Raw genomic sequence first — 21,281 nt, forward strand, 5'->3', positions numbered from 1 at the left:
GCGCCCTTCACCGTTTGACATTTTGAGTAATTCTTGCTGGACAGAGTCACCCGGAAACTTCCCTTCCTCCTCTGACCTAACACCAACCAGCCCACACTATCAAACTGCCCTTGAAAAATTTAGCATGTAATATTTAATCACGCTAAGATGATTCTACAAAACATGTGTTACAGAAAGTATCTAGACTCTTTCAACATACTGTTTTCCAGCGTGAATAACTGGATCCCATGGCTTTGAAAGATAATTCTGAGAAAGGAGGTGGTAACCTAACCCCCAATTCTTGCCATGTCCCACCCACTCTTTATTCTCACTCATGGGAATAACAGCTATTTTACAGTTAAGGCTCAACAATCAAACGACTGACTTTAGCACAAAGGAAGATGAAGGTTTTACTCAAGTGCTTTCGACTCTCCATAAAGAAGCTTATGCATATCTAGGGTGTGAGGCAAGGTGTTTATGCCAGAGTGGAAAATACAGGCACAAGCCTGGAGAGCCAGCACAGGGGAGCAGCGTCCCAACTCTGCCACACACTCTGTGACCTTGGGCAGGCTACTTTGCCTTCTGTGTTTCAGTTTCCTCACAGGGAATACAGAGGTACTGCTACTTGGCTCACACGGTTGTTGAGATTATTAAAGGAACTAACACATAAAGCTGACGTAACCTAGTAGGCGCTCAATAAACGTATTGAAAACTGGTCAAAAACAGAACTTGAGTCTCAAGCGATAGCATAATAATCAAAGAGAATTCAAAATTAAAGTCTATTGGAAAAGACTTTAAAAATCGATTCCTTTTTTTTCTATAGTAGATTATATTAATAGTCATTCACGTGTCTGACACTGCTCAGCAGTTTACAGAGGGCTCAGGTGTACATTCTGCCACCGATCCTTTCACCTTCCCTGAAAGGTGGGGGAAAGCGGGTTCCAGAGCACCATTTTACAGATGGAATTAAAAAAAGAGAGAAGTTGGTCTGTTAGGGAAACTGCTGGACGGAAAGCAAGAGCAGAGGCAAGGCCAGCTCCCAGGGCTTCTCGTCTGGAAAGCGTGGCTTTCAGTGTGATGGACACGCCTTCGAGGTCAGCTTTAACCCAGGCCCACCTAAGACACACTCACCCGTCCAGTTCAGCCGTTTCAACATAACAGAGGCTGTTAGGTTCAGAGCTGGACAGCAGCAGGATGTCAGCCTGTTCGAAACAAAACATACCCATGACACACAGGCTCCCAAGGCAAAATCAAGCTCTAGGTCAGAAGCGAAAAAACAAAACAAAACAAAACAAAAAAACGAATGAGAGATGCAGAGCTTGTTCACTTACTGGAATAAAATCATTTTTCTTCAGACGAATAACATCTCCAACTTGAATCTCCTTCCACTTGGCAATTTTGAATCTAAATATTAAAAATAAAGATAGTTTATTGTTTTCCCAAAAGTTGTTGGCAAGAGATTTGGAATTATCCTTGCAGGAAGCCAAAGATTCTGGGAAAACATGTAAATCGTGGGGAAAAATTTCGCCAGAAGTTCAGCCGTTTAATGATATAACCACATTAAGTGGCTGTGAGAATCGTGTTGTCCTTTGAAAGAATCATGAAGTGCCGACTTTAACATGTCCTCTTCATCCTACAGCAGGTCATGAAGGGTTAATGGCGGCTACTTGAAGCATGTGGCAAGGAGGGACATGCCACCATCTTCTGCTTTTGCTCATGCCCTGTGCTCCCCGGTCCCCTGTTCTCTTTCGACCCTGTGGTCCATTCACCTCCTTCCTCAGTAGCAGGTCCCAGGTGGCCCCAGGACAGGGACACGTTACGGCTCCCACGTGGGCCGCCTGGAATTTGCCTCCTCTCTAGGTTAAATGATCTTTTTAATGAGTGTGTATCACTTGTATAAGCCTAATAAGGATATTGATTAAATGTAAAATAAATGAAAAGATGACTATCTTCAATATTCGATTACATAGGAAATACCCATACAAATTTCTAACAAATCAACATTTTAAAAAGTTTTAAAATAATAGTCTGTTTTAATGGTTTTCATATATATAGAAAAGTTATCTCCAACAGATATTATGAACCTACTACAACTAATAAGCTTAATTTTTTTGGAGACAGAAACCCAATTACTATGTTTGTCCTTCATTAATTTATGGATTAAGAAAAAAAGACCTGGAGATTTAAAATATGTTTTAAATATATGTTTACACCCCAGTTTCCCCCAATTTTATAAGAATTTAAAATGCAATTCTTAATCCCAGGATTTTTTTTTCTTCAAATTTGGCTTATCTTGCAAAAAATGAAATTGTAGCAAGTCTACATCTCAGTATCCCTAAAACTATAAATTAGCGATTTGCATGCGGGTCTCCAATGACAAGTGAACAAGTTCACACCTCTTGTCACAGCTGTTGGTGGGTGTTAGAGGACATTCCACCAGACTGTAATGTCCAGTTCCCCTAAGCAGTCCCCTGCTGCCCTGCCCCATTGATGCTCATGTCCTGACACAGGTTTGACCTCACCCCAGGGGCTGCCATGGCCACAGCGCTGCCCGGTATATGCTCCCCAACTCCCAAATTCAAGGCAACTCAGAGCCACTACTTAGCAGCGTAGTTAGCCAGGCTGAGGGCTAAACAGCCAGGGGTGAGCGATGACTCCCTCCACCCTTCAGAACGGTGTTTCTAAGTGACTTGAAAGGCAACCTTGGAACAGAATCCATTTATTTGTGGGGTGGGGGAAAGCCTCTGAACATATTTATAGATAGACATAATCTATATTCAAATTAGACACAATAAAAGTATGACTATAAATCAGGTTATTTTGCTCAGCGTTGACCCATGAAAAGTCTTGAATTGGCCGTCAGTCATGTTTACTACTTGACTTTGCAGTTCTGCCTGAGAGGCCCTTGCTCAAAACACAACACATTACTGGTCTGTGCGCTGGCACTTAGGGCACCGCTGAATTTAACTGAAACAGGCCTTGAGCTCTCTCTGTGTGGTGGAGGCTCTGGTGGACAGAAGAACAAACATTCAGGCCAGCCTCTCTGAGAAACTTAACGTTCAGCACAGAACATGAGACTGCTACCCTGGTTCTAATACACTTCCAGATTTTAGATCATGATAAGAAAGATGAGAAGAAACCCTCTGAAAGTGGAGTGAAGGAAGAAACCACTTTAGCTGGAGAATCAGGGCAGGTGTCAAGGCATTTGAGCCGAGCCTTGAACAGCCGAAGTTTGGGGCTGGCAGGTGGGAGCAGCACATTCCAGGCTGAAGGAGTCGTGTAAACACAGGGGAGCTGATGGCGCAGCTTGACCGGCCACCGCTCGTGACCTAGTTTAGGTACAACCTCCAGGTTGCAAACGGGGTACAAAGAGAGGCCTTCCGGGGAAAGGGTGAATGCCCTGATAGGCTTATGAGTCCTCATGGCTACCTCTGAGTATGTCTCTAGACATGTTTACATGTTATAGCCTTGTAACTAGGTTACTAATTAAGGAAGGCACCGTACCTGCCATCCTTAATAACTTCACACGTCCTGTTGTTGACTTCGTTATCCATTTTATGGCGAGCCTTTAGAAGAGAGATGGGGAGATGTTGTTGTAATAATTCCCAAATGTAAAGTATTAATGCCAAACTGGAAAAATAAGCTTGCAGCTCAGGGGAAGAAAGTTGCATGGGAATGGGAAGTCCTTACCACATCGTCCACCAGGTCCTTGATGGCCGTGATGCCCAGCACCATAAGCAAGGGCACCAGGGTGGTATACCATGCCAGGGTCGTGATCTGAGGGATTGTCTGGAAGAAATAAGAGACATACATGTGTGCCTGTGAAGGCATAGCTGACCCACAGATAGCTGCTAATTCTAAGACTGCTAATTTGGAGTCTGATCTCCATCATCACCCGAGTCTATACCCTGCAAAGCCTACAGAAAAGGCCCTTAAGTATCCACTCTTCTTCTCAAGATCTCTCTAGGTTCTGGCCCCTTGGAACAGAGCACAGAGGCTCCTGGAATTGTCTCATTGTGACCTTAACTCAACACTAAGGAGGCTTTGTAGCATCTGAAAGAGAACTGCTCCCAATTCTTCGTGAAAATCATAATGAACAGGGGGAGGGCAGCGTGGAGTATCGGGGGAAAGAGAATGCATACGCAGGCTCTGCACGGTTCATTGCTTAGCCTTGGGTCCCCGATGGAGGCAAAGATGGCGGTTGACAATGGCTGCCTCCGAAAGCTAGTGGTTGGGGCAGGGCATCTCTGAGGGCATAGAAGAAAGCACTTTCTTCAAAGTCATTACTATTGGTCCAGCCAAGAAAGAGGCTGGCCTTGGAGGAAGCCCCACTTCCATCAAGACAGTCTTTAAGGTGGAACAAGAGATTGGAAAGCAAGTTTCATAAAAATCTCCTCCAACCATTCTATTGGTTACTGGGCCATATAATGTAAGAATCTGATAAAACCAAGAGGATGTGCTATGAGATGTTTGTAACCTGCACGTGAGGTGTTAAAGGTTGATACTCCAAGTGATAACTAGAGAGTATAGAGTTCCCTTGATTATAAAAACAGTTCCTAAACAGATAGAATTAATGCTCTCCAGAAAAGAGAATTTTTGCCACAATTAAAGGGGGAAAAAAAAACTTAGAGAAAAATAGGCCTTTTCCAGGGTAAACCTAGTTCACAAAAAATAACTGATTGAGATGACAAAAATTTATAACAATCAATACTATTCTTGGGGGAAATTAGGCATCTAAATAAAAAATAAAGGGCAAGTGTAAACAATAAATTTAATTTTAAGGTACAAATGATTTTACAAAGTGAGGGTTTTAACATTATTCACTTTGGGGAAACCAGTTTTAACCAAACATTTCCATTTGCTGCCTTGTTCACTTTACACCAACTGAGCAGGTTTGTGTGTGAGGCATGTTCCCTTGCATGCAGAACCCCAATGTTAAAATGAAAACTTTCAAGATTATTCACATTATATGTGTCCACAACTTAAATGTTATTGAGTCACCATAATTCAAAACGGATTTAAGATATCAAAAGGCATTCATTACCTGTAAGATAAGAAGGACCAGGAAATAGAAATTGGCTGCCCTCTTAAACTGCTCAAACAAATTCAGTGGTAGAAAGGTAAACGCATTATACTTGTATGTTTTAATTGCATTATTCTGTTGGAAAAAATAAGAAAGTTATTTTAAATCACACCACACATTTGTCACAATGTAGACACACCTGCAAAAATCACTAAGTCCTATGGCCTACAGTGATCCAAGGACGTCATTTGTCAGTCAGAAAGATATTGAGATTTCCTTTAAACTTAAATTCTAACCAGGCTCCTTGGGGGCTTACGTCAAGAGACAGTATTGAGATGTAGCCGTTTCACCTCAAAAGTCTCTGGCAAACCCAAATGGGCCACATGGGCCACATGGGCGCTGCCGTCAGATCCTTGACCCCTTAGAACCTCTTAGAAAACCAGACAAAAGGAGATGGCAAACTGGGTGGAAAAGTAGAAAAAGGAACACTTTTACTTAAAGGGAGGATAGAGATTACTGTGTAAGAGAGAGGATGCCACTGTGGCTTGAACCGTGCGCCCCCAAAGATACGCTCACATCCTAACCCTGACACCTGCGAACGTCACCTTCTTAGGAAATAAGGTCTTTGCAGATGTAATGAAGCTACGATGAAATAGTACTGGATTAAGGAGGGCCCTAATCCAGTGGCTGCTGTCCTTAGAAGAAGAGGGAAATCGGACACAGAGAAACGCACGGAAGGCCATGTGAAGACAGAGGGGAGAGATGAGAGAGATGCCTCTATAGCCAAGGAACGCCAGAACCGCCGGCCGGCAGCGGCAGCCGGGGCAGGCGCTTCAAACAACTGTCCCTCGGATCCTCCAGAAGGAACCAACCCTGCCGACACCTTCGTTTTGGCCCTCTGGCCTCTTGAACTGTTAAGAGAATACGATTCTGTTGTCTTTCACCACCCAGTTTGTGGTACTTTGTTACAGCATTTAAGCCCACATTCAACAGGTGTTCTGGCTCATATTTCAAAGGTGATACACAGTTTTGAGGTGAAGATATTATTTCCAAATCCATCGCAGGCAGAACAGGGGGAGATGAGTTATTGAGATTCCTTTCAAATTTTTGTTACTTTCAAACAAAAGGCTTCTGTGGCATTATTGCATATTTTTTCATAAAACATTTTTTAAGAGAGTTTTACACATAGGGAAATTTTCGATCTACATAATTTTGTTTCATTTTGTTTCAAGCCATCTCTACACATCTTCGGGATAGTCGGCCTTCATGAAATGACGTTCTATAGACCTAATGCTGATTATCATTGGCTCCAAGGCAGGTATCGCAGGAAGCTAGTAAGCACGAAGGATATTAAACAAACTTGCTTTTAGTAAAGATAATTTCGGCAGTTAAAATCAACTCACCGCATATTTGCTCTCCTTAATACAAAAGAACTTTGTGTTGATAAAATGAGGCTGTTCATGGAAGCTTCGATCATTTGCTTTGACTTGCCATGTACAATCTTTAAAAAAGAAAGAAAAAAAAATAGTCCATCAAGTAGAAAATTAGCATACTGTTATAGGTTGAACTGTGTCCTTCCCAGATTCATATGATAAAATCCTAACTCCCACCCAGTAGCTCAGAATATGACATTCTTTAGAAATAGGGCAGAGCAGATATGATCGAGTTAAAGCAAGGTCATTAGGGTGGGCCCTAATGCAATATGAAAGTCCTGCTAAAAAAAAAATGTAAACTTGGACAGGGGCATACACAGAAGGAAAATGATGTGACATCACAGAGATAAGGCCTACAAACCCAGGAGACAGGCCTGGGACAGGTCCTTCCCTCATGGCCCTCGGATGGGACAAACACTGTCAACACCTTGATCTCGGGCTTCTGTCCGTCAGAACGTTGGGACAGGAAATTTCTGCTGTGTAAGCTCCCCAGTTTGTGGTACTTTGTTACGGCAGTTCTAACAAACTAATGAAAATGGTGTAACTTGGCCAACTGCTCAAAGAACATCAGAATTCCAGAAGAGCAATCCTTGTTTAAATGTGGCTCAAACAAAAATCCCAGAGTCTCGGTTTGTTACCCTATTAAATGTTCAGTGAATGAATAAATCAAAGAAAAAGGACCCAACATTTTTGGGTCCTCATGATGGATCAGTGTTATGCACTGCTTTATCGTGACCTCCCGTTATCTGTCATCTTTTTAAGTTCATTTCATGCATTTAACGTCACATCTACCATTCAATCCCCATGTCTAAATTCGAGAGAACTTTAGAAAGTCCAACAGGTATCTCTTACATACTTCTCCCTCGCCACACCCCACCCCCGAGTAACTCCTTCCAACCCGATTCTCCTGGGGGGAGGGGTAGTTTTCCCCCCAGGTACCAGGTGATGTTGTCTCTCGGTTTAACAGAACAATTTTCACCTCCGCGGGAGCCTCCTGCTGGCCGCCCCCACACAAGCCCGTTTCCCCTCGTCCCACCTTTCAGCCAATCGCCTGCCCAACAGCTGTGCTCACGTCCTCCGTATTCTCATGCAGGTTTACCAAATACGCGCCGCAAACACTCTCCCGTGCAGGCCAGTTTTTGAGCTGCACCGTGTGTAACTTTCCGTGAATTGCTTTTTTTTTCTCCCTCAGCATTATGTGAGCTTCATCCATGGGAATGTGAGTAACTGCTATTCATTTCCACCGTTTTATAATATCCTATCATATGCATATGCCATGATTTATCAGATCTGTCAGTGAATATATGCTGTGTTTCTGGTGTTTTGCTATTACAAATTATTTTGCTATAAACATTCTTGTGGTTGTCTCTTGGCGCTCGTAAGAGTCTTTCCAGGTATCTATTTAGGAGTGGAACTGCTAGGTCCAGAATGTGACTTTCCTCTTCTGGTTGACCACAAATCTCGATGTGCCCCTCCTCCCTCTCTTGAATATCCCCCGAAGGGATATGAGTCTGGTCTTCACTCAGGGACCTTTGAGGGGACGAGGAGAGGGAGGTGAGGGAGGTGGTACCCGGGCGACTTTCAGCCACAGCCTTGGGGACCAAGGCCGGGAAGGGCCGAGGCAAAGCAGTGTCCTCACACCAGCTCAGAAAAGCGTGAGTGTGAGGTGGGGCCGCCGGACTGGAAAGTGGGGACTCGGGCACAGTGACATCTCACGGTTCCCTGGCCACCCCGTGTCGTCTCCATCGAGTCTTCTGTGTTCCCCCCCTCCACGTCTTTAGCACAACGGCCACTTCTCTACCTCATAGGACCACCGTTTTGGGGTAGGGCTGGCTTTGCAATTTCTAGAGGCAGAACCAGCCCAGTGGGTCTCTCCCAGGACCTCCATGGCAGGAGATGGGCTCCTCCCTGATTTGTGGGATGCCCCAGGATTCTTTGTGGTGGGCTGTGGCTGCTGCTCCCTGGGCTGCACCAGACTTGTGACTTGTTTCTTTTTATCATCTCTGGTTGGTCCACAGCTTTTTTTTCCTTTTTCTTTTTTTAGATGCAATCAGTGGACTTCTTTATTTTATTATTATTATTATTATTATTATTATTATTATTATCATTATCTCATCATTACTTTAGGTGAGACAAACCTTGGTCGACCTCACAGGTTGCAAGGACTTTGTCAGCTTACAATCCTTTATTTTTTATTTTTCAAGCCTATAGCACCTGGTCTACCTAGGTGGTCTCCCATCCAAGTACTAACCGGGCCCGACCTGCTTAGCTTCCGAGATCGGACGGGACGGGGCTTGTTCAGGGTGGCACAGCCATAGACTGGAGGCGGATTTCCAAGTCAGCCTGTCACCAGCCCCGCCCACCCACCTGCTTTGTCTTTGCCCGTCTGCTCTCCATATACAGCTATATAGCTAAGATTCATTCAGTGCTTACTCCGTGCCAGGCACCATGCCACATAGTCAGTATCTCCGTGTTACAGCTGAGGAAACTGAGGCAAGAGAGGATCAGTGACTTGACTGTGGGGAGAATCAGAATTCAAAGTCCGGCAGTCCGCCCTTCAAGTCTGGCCTCTCCCATCCACCTCGCGGCACTGACTGGGCCTTTTTCTGCACCCTGTGCTCTAGGCCGCCACGAGAACTGACTAGGGAGGGTCACTTCCAAGGAGAGGGGGTCAGCCTTTCTACTGTCACCCGGGGTCAGGCTGCGCTCGGTCTGCTCACAGGAAGGCATAAGCATGCCGCTGCTATGAAAGCTCGGGACAAGGATGTTATAAACTAGGAACAAAAGTTGAGGAAGCGCCTCTCGGCGGTAGGTTCCCCCCTGACTGTGTGTTCGAGCGCGCGTGCCGGGCGAACACCCCTGTGCGACACACGCACGAGTGGGTGAACCAGGTTTCGATGGACTCCACTTCCCCTGCAAACCCTCCCCTCCTCAGAGACCATAAAAACAGTAAAAATGGTGTGCTGTTTTCGTGAAAGACGGCATGTTGTAGACCTTTCTTGGACCCGCTGAGACGTTAAAGGCTCTGAGAAGTCCTGTCGTAAAGAAACTTATTTAATTCAGTTTTTTCAAAACTAATGCGACCACGGGCACTTAAAAAAAAAGTCACAGAACACCTATTAACATGGTTTAAGAACTACTGTGCTAAATAAAGCACATTCCTTTAGGGAGGGCAGCAAGTAGTACTTGGAGACGTTTGTGTGTTTGAGAAAACATTTACTAAGTATTCAATTGCAACAGAGAACTTGACTGCACACTTGGACCACAAGGCTAATTTATAGCAAAAGTAGGGATTCTGCCCCATTTTCTAGAATGGAAATGTTGACTAAGAAAAGAGAAGAACTAATATGTTTACTATCAAAAAAATATATCTTCACTATATGGCCCTTTAGTTAAAAGCTAGAAATAAACTACTCGAGGGTTGCGCCTAGGGAACTCATCAATGCTCATGTCCCACAGATATATTTAACATCAGCCAGCTGCGGCTCGAGACCATGTCCAAATCTGGTAAACGTGTATTTAAAACATGTAAACATTGCTACACGATGTTCAGAGCTTTCCAATGGTCAGCAAGTCCTCTGATCTTCTCCATCTGGAAAAGGAAGTAAGCTAGGCCTGGCCCCTCATCCCGTCATTCCTGGTTCTGAACTCTTGCTTACAGACACACCAACAACAAAAAGCTGCAATCGTTGGGACAAATTGCAGCAAACCAGTAGAGTAAAATGATCAAAATTTAACATCAAAAAAAAAAAAAAAAAAAAAAACAACCAGAAATGGGTGAAGGATATGAATAGATAGGTCATACCCAGGAAAACTCACATGGCTCTTAAATAAGTGAAAAGGTACTCAAGTGCATCTTTTCATTTGAAAAAGAGAAGTGCAGGGCCTCAGTGAGGTGCCAGTTTTTATCCTACGGTTGCAAAATTTTGGCGAAGGGTAAAGAATTTGATGACACACTAAGTTGAAAAGAGGCCCTCTCGGTCTCTGCAGAGAGGAATGTGGCCAGATTTCTCACACTTCTACAAATTTCTAGAAGTTTGTCCCCAGGTACGTACTCACGCACAGGTGAAATGACGACCTCAGGGCTATTCAACACAGCCCTATTTATCAGAAGGATAGAAGCAACCTAAATGCAACCATGAACATCTGGTTAAACACCCATACAGTGAAAGCCTATGCAGTCCGCAACAAAAGAGGAGACAGCTTTGTGTGTACCAATAGGGAAGATCTCCAAATGACACTAAGTGACAAAAGCAGAGGGTGTCCACCATACTGTGCGTTCAGCCGCGACACACCAAATTAATGCCCAGTACGAATGCATGCATGGGTACACACCTGCATGTGTGTACGTGTACCTATGAGTATGTAAGGGCACATGTTTGTAAGTATTCTTCGTACATACAAGTGTGTGTATATCTCTGGAAAGACGTTTGAGAAATTAGTAATGGCAGTTAAACACGTGTTCACTTAATAACTGTTTGTGAAACTACATGCTTGTGTCCTATGCACTTTATGGTATTTAAAAATATATGAAAAGAAATCAATCAAAAAGGAGGTAAGAATAAGCCAAAAAGAAAGGTAGCAATAGAAGGAAATAGCTCAGGATGCTGATAATGGCAAGAAGAATTTGGCATAGGTGAATGAGAGAAGCCGTCGCCTAGCCATGAGCCAAGCCAAGCTCTCCTTAAGGGCTCTGGCTAGAGGTGGCCTGGGAGTGACAGTTTGGGGGCAGGAGTGTTACGAAGACAAGTGTGCCTCGTCTGCTCTTCACTCCTGCAGCCAGGAGGGGTCTACCCTTCTTGGGTCACTGATACGAATCAGTCACTGAGGCGTATGTGTGCTGGGTCCTTCCACTCTAACCTGGGCCCAGGATAGCCAATGGGCCACAAGGGGTAGCACGGAAGGTGAGACGTAGCAAATGATAAGAGACTTAGCAAATCGACTCTGCCCGGAAAGATAGATAGAGCTTGTCTGCCTTGCGGCATGCATTCTAGTCTTCCTAGATGAGGCTCTGCCTCTGCCCACCTTCACAGTTTCCGAAATGTGTGGCTGGAGGGAATGGAGCTCAGCTGCAATAATGTGATCATCTGCAGCAGTGGTTCTCCAAGCGAGAGTCCCAGACCAGCTGCATCGTCTGAGAACTTTGACAAAATGCCAGTTCTCAGGCACCACCCAGGAATGAGCGTGTTAGGAACTCCGGGCGTGGGCCAGCAGTGTGTTCTCACATGCCCTCCAGGTGATTCTCACGAGCCTGAATGTGCGCAAAAAAAAAGAGAAAAAAAATAAAAAGTGTCCCTAGGATATTACTTTGGGTGGCAGCATAGATGACCTAGAGAATGTGGGAAGAATACGTCTGGGGGTAGGGAGCCTTGTTTCTTGGATGTGGTGAACTGAAGATGCCTATAGGACATCTGGGCGGAAATGTCCATCCAGGAACTGTAGAGATAAATCCGGAACTCCAGGCTGAAGCTTAGGCCGGAGATACAAATTTGAAAGTACCCAATATTCAGATGTTAGTCGAAACCACAAGCATGAGTAGATCACATCGGAAGCGAGGGTGAAGGAAGACCAGCGAGCCAACAGTGGACAGAGATGCTGAGGTGGTGGGTGGAGGAGGAGGAATCCGTGAAAGTCTGCGAGGCTCGGGGAGGAACCAGGAGGCCTGGTGTCACGGAGGGAGAGGCCGCGCGCGACAGCGGCGAGTATAGATGTGCTCGGTGAGAAGGGACGAAGGTGCCTGGTGATTTGGTGATCCGATAATCGCCTCGGTGACCTTATTAAGATGTTTCTTCTAGATAAGAAACTAAAGGGCGGCGGGCAGGTAGAGGCTCGTGAACAGGTGTTTGTAGAATGGGGAGACCGAAGGAGCCAGGAGTGAGAGAGGACTTAACAAGAAAGGAAGAGAGGGGCTGGGTGACGGGAAGGGGCCTGCGGAGAGGCTGGATGGGTTGGCTCCCCTTCCCCAGGCAAAGGGCAGGGAAGGGTGAGTGAGGGCCTTGAGTTTCTTGAGCGATGAAGCATGATGAGGTAGCTCAAAGCAGGCACCTTCAGGACAGAAGTGGCAGTTTGAATGGCTTTTGAAAAAATGGGAAAGGCGCTAACCATGGGCAGGTAAGAGGTTGGAGTCTAGAAGTAATTGTGTCTCTACCTGCTGGATTGTTTGCTGTCTGCAGCATTTGGCTCCGTTACCAAAAAACCCAACTCAATATTGGTAGTTGATGGAGGAGAGATAGATTAAAAGCCAAGCAAAAGGCCAAGTGCTGCATTTGCCTGTGGAAAAAAAGGAAAAAGAAGAAACATACAACTTCACTCATTGTTCCTGGTCCTTGCTACACAAAGCGCGGACCAGCTGCGTCACCTGAGATCTGTTAAAGATGCAGATTCCCAGGCCACACCCCGACCTCCAGCACCAGAACCAGCATTTTCACAAGATCACGGATGGATTCCTATGCACCTTGACTGTGGGATGTGCTGCTCTTGATCCTAATGGAATCCCCAAGGGGGGTTTTATCACTTCCTTATCTATGCATAAGGCTCCACCCTTAGGGGTTTTGGCTTTAGTCTTGGGTGAGCCTAGCACAGGTCCCAGACGACCCTAATTTGCAGGCAACTTTGTGACTCACTGTTCAAGACAGGTGTTTTTCAGCCTTTTTTTTTTGCCTCCAACATACCTGAGGGTGACAGACTCTCCCAGCAATATGCTTTGCTACTGAAGCAGTGTGCAGAGTTTGAGCAAAGCAGTACTTTGGGTTTTCAACTGCCTTTTGAAATAAATGCCCCTCACCCTCATTGAGCCTCCGGGGGATCTAGTTACCAGATTCTGATTGGACGCTCTGGGAGGAGCTGCAGGTTCTGCATTTAATGCGCACCCCGGCGATGCTTGCCAGTGGACCACCATCCTTTGAGGAACAGGTGTGCTAGGTGGGGCATGAGATGGATCGTTCTCCTGACCTAAGGTTGAAACTGGTGGGATTCGTTTTAGAATATGAATTCTCCCCTTGTCTCACTCCAGACCTACTCTATCGGCATCTTCAGGAGCTGGGCTCAGGCACCTCTGGAGTGTTAAAAGCTCCACAAGTGATTCTGATGCACCAGCAGGATCGAGCACCTACAGTGAGTCCAAGAAGGCGTGTCTTCCCAGGGTGACTCTCTTGGTAAAAACCTACTTTAGAGACACGGTTTCCAAGCCGGCGGTAAGAAAAGCGACAGCTGTGTGAGGTCTCCACGGGCAAGGGCTTCTCACTCGGGTTCGGTCGTAAACAGCATTACTCAAAAGCAAGTACTGTGGAGATGCGCAGTCTCACCACACCCGCCCCCGATGCCCATCACTCAGCACAGGAACCGCCCCCTCTCCCCACACACCCTTTAGTTTACAAGCTGCCAGTTACTGTGGGCTCTCAAGGCTGGGGTGGTAGAAGGCAGTCTGCCTGTGGCTAATTAGAGAAAGAAATTAAGTAGAGTGGAATTTCCACATGTTAGGTACGTGTCAGAAATCCAAATCATCTAACTGAGTGGAAAACACAGCTCATAGCTCCTCAGCACGCTTCATGGATTTCCTCAGATCTGCATATTTCAACGGACTGGCTTAATCAGTTTTTCAAGTCCAGAAAAAAATTCTCACCTGAAACTAATATCAAATATTATTGAACGTCAACTGTAATTTAAAAATTAAAAAAAAAAAATTTAAAGACAAAATTTATTCATAGCTGCTCTAGCGATTGACACCCTGAATTCCAGATTCTTCTCTGACGAGAGCACTTTCACTGGGTTTATAGCCACGCTGTTCTGTTGATGTTCCGTTCAGTCTGAGGTCGCACTGAGGTCACACTGAGAGACAGAACTTCCTCTCTAGGTCCTGGTGTTCGTGACACCTTTAATCCTTAATGATCGAACATTCCATCTTGAATACTGTCAACTGATAATTGTTTCACCCCTAAACAAAATTCTGAGTTGGAAAAGACTTTTAAAGAAATGCAGTTTTGGTTTATGGCCATACCACCCTGAATAAACCCGATCCCGTCTGATCTCAAAACCTAAGCAGGGTCGGGCCTGGTTAGTACTTGGATGGGAGACCACCTAGGAACCAGGTGCTGGAGGCGTAAAAAATAAAAAATAAAGGATTGTAAGCTGACAAGGTCCTTGCACTCTATGAGGTCAACCAAGTGTTGCCCTACCTAAAAAAATAAAAAAAAAAAAATGCGGTTTTATATTTTCAAGTACAGAGAGTACTTGAAAACCCAACTCAGTCAAGAGGGAAGGCCTTGGGGCCTGCTTCTAATGAGGAGACTGCCTAGCCCACCGGCTGTTCACAGGCACACATGCCCAGAAGCCGCGCCACTGGTAGCTTAGCATTCCCCACATGATCTGTTCACAGTATTATTTAGCTTAAAATATAAAAATAAATGATGTTGAAGCCTTGGCGTGAATCATCTCCAGTTCCACGCTGTAGAATCACAACCAGTCAGCTCTAATATGCCGTAGTCACACGTCTTTGCTAAGCTCACGAGCACGGGGATGGAGGCAAACTGGGCCTGTCTGTACCCGGGAAGGCCGGGTGCTGACGACAGCAGTGCTGTGTGTGTGTGTGTGTGTGTGTGTGTGTGTGTGTGTGTGTGTGGTGGGGAGGCGCCCGTGTGCCTATGGAGGGAGTGGGGACAGGTCCTCATTGAAGAGGCTCCTCTCCTAAAGCCTCTTACTGAACACCCATCCCCCTCTTCCTAAAAGTATGTCACGTACATGGGTCAGCAAAACCCGAAAGCCAATCGGCTGCCTTCACTAAGGACTGCAGTCTCAAGAACTAAAGCTCAGTGCTGTCAGTTACCCTGTGGTTTAAGAACTTCAAATTCTGTCATTTTGCAGGGACAAGGCTGCGCCATTCTTGGTCATTTCTTACCACTTCATCCTATGTCTCTAATTGCCAGCTAGCCAGCAACACAAGTAGATGTCCCATAAGTATCCCTAACTAGTCAGGTTCAAAACAGCCGCCCTCTCCTTCCCCCCGCCCCCGCTGCCTTCCACCCTTGAGATTACTCATCCCCACAATCATCTCTGTTATCCGCGGAGGCGGAGCACACTTTCCAAAGGCGGCCGCAATGGCATCTGCCATCGTGCAACACGACCTTTTCACTCCCTCATCAAGATGTGGCATCTAATTTCCCTTTCCTCGAGTCAGCGCTGGCCTCCGTGGCTCCCGTGTAACCAAGAGGACATAGCGCACGTGCTGCCGTCTGAATTCCTCAACTGGCTTCTGCTTCGACCTCTTGGGATGACCGTTCTCCAGACGGTCCCTCTGAGGACACACCCAGTGCAGCCGAGCGCCATGCTGGGAGAAGCCCAGGTCACGAGAGAGCGTTCCCATTGAAAGACCCAGTTGAGCCTTTGAGTTATCCAGCTCAGGCACCAGGCGCAGGAGCGAAGAAGCTTCCACATGATTCCAGGCCCCAATGGTTCAAGTCACTTCAGTTGTTCGGTTATTCACAGCTGAGGTCCCAGGCATCCTAGAGCAGAAACAAGCCAGCCCGGTGCCCTGTCCGAATTCCTGACTCAGAATCCGTGTACATCATGAAATAGTCATTGCACGCCAATAAGTTTGGAGTGATTTTTTTTTTTTTTTTTTTTTTAACGCAGCAATAGATACCTGGAATACCCATCAAGGTGCTTAAGCCAGAAATTACTCATTGGGCCTCCTTTTCCCTTGATCCTCAGGGCCTGAGCAGCCAAGAGAAGGGGCTGGAATGAAGACCCCGTCCATGATGAAGACTGGCTTAAGAGGAGCAAACATGGCTATGGAGAGGCCGTAGAGGGAGGAGGCCACTGCATACCTTATCGTGCCTGTGATTTTCAGCCTAAAGAGCTTTAATGGCTCCCTGGGGCCTTCAGGAGGGCATTCAAACTCTTCAGCATGGCCACCGCCCTACCTCATCATCTAGGCTCCAAGAATGACTTGCAATTCCTCAGCTCTTTGGAACCTTCTTCTATGTTGCCTCAGGCTGAAATGCCCTGCACCTGAGACCACTGGGGTCTCTTCTCACACTTCCTCAAGTCTCAGCCCAGGTGTCCTTACCTTTGCGAAGTCCTCCCTGACCAGGGAAGGCCATTGAAGAACCCACTCATACCTCTGTTGGAGCACTCCAACGCATCCCATCACGAATGCCCACTAAGCCTCAACAACTTGCCAGGCCCAGAGCCTGGTGTCCTGACACGAGCTCAGAATAAGACAGATTGGACTCTGGGCCCCTGGAGCACTAACAGATTAGCTGGGAGATGGGCAAGGCACAGCCGCTCGGTTTGAAATTGCACCGTGATGGGTGCCGAAAAGGAGGTGAGTGAGCAGCGCACACCAATCCTCTCTTCTCATAATATCCTCATTTCCCCCAGCGTGATTTCAGTTCCTCCACGCGCCACCTTTCCTCCTGTTCTGAACAGCCCTGCCTCGCACCTCCCCCAATTAACTCCCCTTTCTCTTTCACGTGGCAGCTCGGGCACGCCTGCTTCAGGGCAGAATCCTCTGTCACGGCTCTTTCGAGGGAACCAAAGGTGAAGCCATTGAAAGGCCAAGCCATTGCAAGAGTGAAGTTATTTTATTTGAACTTTTGCTTTGTCCCCACAGTTTTATATGTCTATGGGTGTACTTTTCCGTAAATATAGTTGCCTGCCTTCTCTGTTCGAAGAGACTTATACCTTGACTGCCTACAGGTGTGCTGCACTATCTGCGACCCAGTCAGAGGTTTTATCTGAAAAATCGCCGGGGCATAGGAAAGCGTGAGGGTGGGGTTGGCATAAGCGTCCACAGGTCTGCAAACGAAGAGAAGGCTGGACTCATAGTAGAGGCAGGGATGACGCTAACTCAGCAAAAATTTCCTTAGTCTGTAGGCAGACTCATTGCTGGGAAAACTAACTGTTCATTCCATCCACCTCCACATCCACTCGTTGGACTTGAATTGGGGACAGAGGATCTGTTGAAAAAAATGACCACAACTTCAGCCCCGGGGGGGCTCTGGGAGAATCTGAGCACCCCAGAGGGAAGCAGACGGATCAAGAACAAGATCTGGTGACTGGAGAGGAAATGATGGGTGGGGGTAGAAAGTGGTGAAGCCAAGGCCGAAGCCCACCGTCTGCGCTCCACCGTCCTCCCCTTCACGACCACGCACGGTGTGTCTCGGGGTCACTCCCAGAGATGTGGTACATGAAGTAGATCGGAAGGAATCGGCCTGCCAGACACAGGCCTGGAGAGCGGGAACAGAGTACCAATGGAAGTAGGAACATGTTAAGTAAGGGTGGGAGGAAGAGTAGCCAGCAGGAAGGAGAATCAGGGGTATTGGGACAAGAGGTGTCGTGACCCGCCAAGGAGGTCAACGTTTCCTGAAGGGCAGGCTTTTAAAAGGCCAAGCACTTCAGAGAAAACAGAGGTCGGGAGAAGATGATCGATGAAATGCTCACTGCCCTTGGCAGGAGGGTTCTCGGCGTCCTTGTAAAAAGAGTGGTGGGCAGCCCACGGAGGGGACGGACAGACCTGAGAGAACGGGAGGGCGCGGAGGTGGGGAAATGGGTTTCCAGAAGCCCGGCCAAGAGAGTAGGAGATAAGACACCACCCAGGGACAGAAACGCAGGATTCAGGTAAGAATTTGCTGGAGGACGGGGAGGCCGTGAGCGCAGCTGTGAGCCAGCCGGAGTGGAAAGGTGGGAGAGGTAATTAATAGAGCCGTGTGCCACGGAGGCAGGAGACAGCTCTCTCATTCCGTCCCCACGCTCGGAAGAAAGAGCCAGTTTGCACTAATCCAGATCCCTCTCCAAGCACTTATTTCTTCTCCAGGGCTTCATCTCTAAGCTGGCTCCTGGCTGCCACAGAATTACCGAAGGAGTTGACCTAGTGACGCCAGGACTGTGGGCTGGAAAGCCGAAACAGCAAAATGAACAAATAAACAAACACCACAGCATTCGAGAGTCAAGGAAGTTAAGGAACCTGTGGCTGAATAAAATGAAACTGTTTCTTTCAAAGCCAAAGCGTCTTGGATACTTTTATGCTCATAAACAACCCTAAACTCCAACGAGAGGGTAAAGAATTCTGAGTTTCTGGTCGCAGGGGGCCACACAATCTTTATGTCCCCGAGCACCTGGCAGAACTAGTGTTTCCCAGAAAAAACTCCGGAAAATACTGTTCTAGTGCGTTCATCAGGAAGCGGCGGTATTCATCCCTTCGAACGGAAAACATTCCCGCGCGATTTTGTCAATCTTTGCTCAAAGAAAACTAAGTTCCTCTGGTAAAATCCATGGGCTTCTCTCTTTGTCCCTGGAGAAGAACGTTTGCTCTTGCTTTCGAGCCTCACAGACCACGATAAATGTCCTTCGACTGAAAAGCCCTTGCGACAGTTTCTCTCCAAACACTCGCTAACACTAACGCTCAGTCGGGCGAGGGCATCTTTAAAAAACAAAACAAAACAAAACAAAACCACCTTTCTGCACTAAGATGATATTGTCACAGAAATGGACTTGGGTGACACATTTTTAGGCACCGCTCTGCTGTGCCGGGCCCTGGTCCCTGGTGTTACTCAACCCGATGGTACTTCACGGAGTGACTCGACTCCGGTGTTCTAGAGAACTGAATTCTTTGAAGGAACTTGTCGTTCATGTAAAATGTCAAGACAGACAGATGACGGTTAAAAAGTCAGAATGACACTGACCTTGATTGGGGAAATGCCCAAGTGAGAATATGTAAAAAAAAAAAAAAAATTAAGAAAAGGGGACAGAGGGATGCAGAGGAAGTAGGGAGGGAAGGCCGCAGACTGGTCGGGGAAGGCGTGGTACCAGGCAGAAGGAGGAACGGGGCGGGGACTTGTGTTTGTGAAGGGCGGATAGAGATGTTTTTAAAAGTCTCGGGGCAAAGTCATTTGACAGGGGTTTTGAGCAATGAGAACCACCGAATTCTTCTAGAAGTATAGGCCACCCTTGGAAAAGCCTACGAAGAGCCAAGATCAAGCCTGAGCTCCTTCAACGCCTGTATTCTGAGGGTAGAAATCTACAAGAAATATGGCATGCAAACCGCACGACCAGGAGAGAGCCCTGAGCACCAGAATGTGAAGGCAGAGTTGGAAAAAAACAGAGCCGAGGCTTTCCACCCACTCTACGTGCTGCTCTGGCATTTCTGTGGGCACCCAGCCCCCCAGTCCCTTTGCTGTGTCCTCGACCACACGTCCGATAGCGTGGCACTAAACACCAACAGCAAAGTTCACCCTTCACCCCACTGAGTCAGCTCTCTGCCAACTCACCAGATATCCACAGAGATTCTAAGATTGTGCTCTGAAACTTCGAAGGACAGAGGGAGAAAGAATGAGGAAGAAACATGTTATCCACTCTGTGGGCAATCAGCTAGAACTCCCTTGCTAACTTGTCAGGCTGCTTTACCTCTACCCCATTCGACCAACATCCAGTCTGGACCTGTTATGACAGGAGCCATATTCCTGTTCAGACTGGCAGTGATTCCATTTTAATTTAGTTCAATTATCATGATTTCAGTACTTTCTACTTAGAGTCAAAAAGCACTTAAGCTTAATACTGAATAACTTAAAATTATAGCCAGAAATCCATAGTAAGGTCTAAAAATTCTACATGTTTGATATGAAAAGCTGAGGACAGGCTAATGATCTACGCTAATGGCCTCCCCCAGGTTTCAGAGACGGTGGTGGGAGGGGGCCCATGTAGACATGTGCACTCTCCCCAATGAGAACCACCCCCACCCCCAACCCAGAAGAAATGAAGAGAGGCACCCCCTGACCAGAGCAGGGAGGATCATTACATAAATAGTATTTCATGCCTTGTCGCTTTTTCTACAGGTGAAAACTGAGGGAGTTGGGGGGAGGGGAACCCTCCAGGTTATGAACCAGGAAGCAGAACCCTGGAAGGAGAGACAAGTGGGCAGGGAGGGACATGAGGAAAGCAGGCTTCTGGGAGACCTGGGAGGACCAGCCCGCTGGCGGTGGCAGAGACTTTGGGGAAACCAGATGAAACCAGAGAGTTCTAATAGAGACTGCAGAGAGGTTTGTCCGGAGAGTCAGAAACAGATTTTGTGACGATTTCTGTGACTGGGAAACCAAAGTTGTTTAGCTGGAATGAGAGGGATCTTGACGGAACGTTTTTCACCTGCAGCAAATCTGGGGTCCCGAGAGAAAAGTATTGGCTTCCTTGTGGAGCAGAAGAGCTACAAGAAGAGACCACACTTGTTTGCCAGGGTAAGAGACTCAGCAGAAAATGAAATAGAAGCGCCACAGGGGGAAAAGCGTAACTATAAAAGAAAACTACGTTCTGTTGCTCTCAACGGCGGACTGTCCATGGCCACGTTCAAGAAACATCGGTAGAGCTGAGTAATTGCAACAGAGACCACGTGGCCGACAGAGCCTAAAACATTTATTCTCTAGCCCCTAACAGAAAAAAAAAAAAAAAAAACCTGTTGGACTAGACCTCGCCTTAAAGCTGCGCTGATTTGGAGCAGGTAGCAGTTTGCTGTACGACAGGCCCTGTGCGGCTAGCAGGGACCCGTAAACATTTTCCTGGAGAAAGAGAGAGCCAAAATCCTTTCATATTCATAAACGACTGCACAAAATGTATGGTAACTCCAAGGTTCCTGGGTGCAACGACAAGCAAATTCTTCCACATACAACTCCCTTCTAAAGACACAGACGTTAACAAAGACCCATTTCTTGGCAGAACGTGTCAGATACAGTCGACCAGCCGTACGCACTGAGGAGGAGGTGTACTTGTCCACGCCTGTCCACACTCTCCCAGTGCCATCCTAAGAGAGGAGAAGGGAAATGCCTCCTGGACGATCTAAGAGCAGGCCACCCATCCTTTGC

At 46.8% G+C, this 21,281-nt stretch overlaps 1 protein-coding gene and 2 pseudogenes across 1 annotated transcript in view; 1 reads left to right on the plus strand and 2 right to left on the minus strand.

Moving 5' to 3' along the window:
• The window catches only part of ATP8B1 (ATPase phospholipid transporting 8B1), a 107,954-nt gene that overhangs the window by 31,693 nt on the left and 54,980 nt on the right, over nt 1-21,281 (minus strand). Inside the window, exons 3-8 of the mRNA XM_016129160.2 lie at nt 6,406-6,503; nt 5,024-5,137; nt 3,670-3,768; nt 3,484-3,545; nt 1,311-1,383; nt 1,111-1,181 (exon numbers count right to left, since the gene is read on the minus strand). Coding sequence (XP_015984646.2) covers nt 1,111-1,181; nt 1,311-1,383; nt 3,484-3,545; nt 3,670-3,768; nt 5,024-5,137; nt 6,406-6,503 — 517 coding nt within the window. The remainder of the gene's footprint in view (nt 1-1,110; nt 1,182-1,310; nt 1,384-3,483; nt 3,546-3,669; nt 3,769-5,023; nt 5,138-6,405; nt 6,504-21,281) is intronic.
• On the minus strand, nt 8,638-8,755 carry LOC118610533 (annotated as a pseudogene).
• On the plus strand, nt 14,418-14,534 carry LOC118610272 (annotated as a pseudogene).

Source organism: Rousettus aegyptiacus, unplaced genomic scaffold (assembly GCF_014176215.1).
Source record: "Rousettus aegyptiacus isolate mRouAeg1 unplaced genomic scaffold, mRouAeg1.p scaffold_m13_p_12, whole genome shotgun sequence".
NCBI lineage: Eukaryota > Metazoa > Chordata > Mammalia > Chiroptera > Pteropodidae > Rousettus > Rousettus aegyptiacus.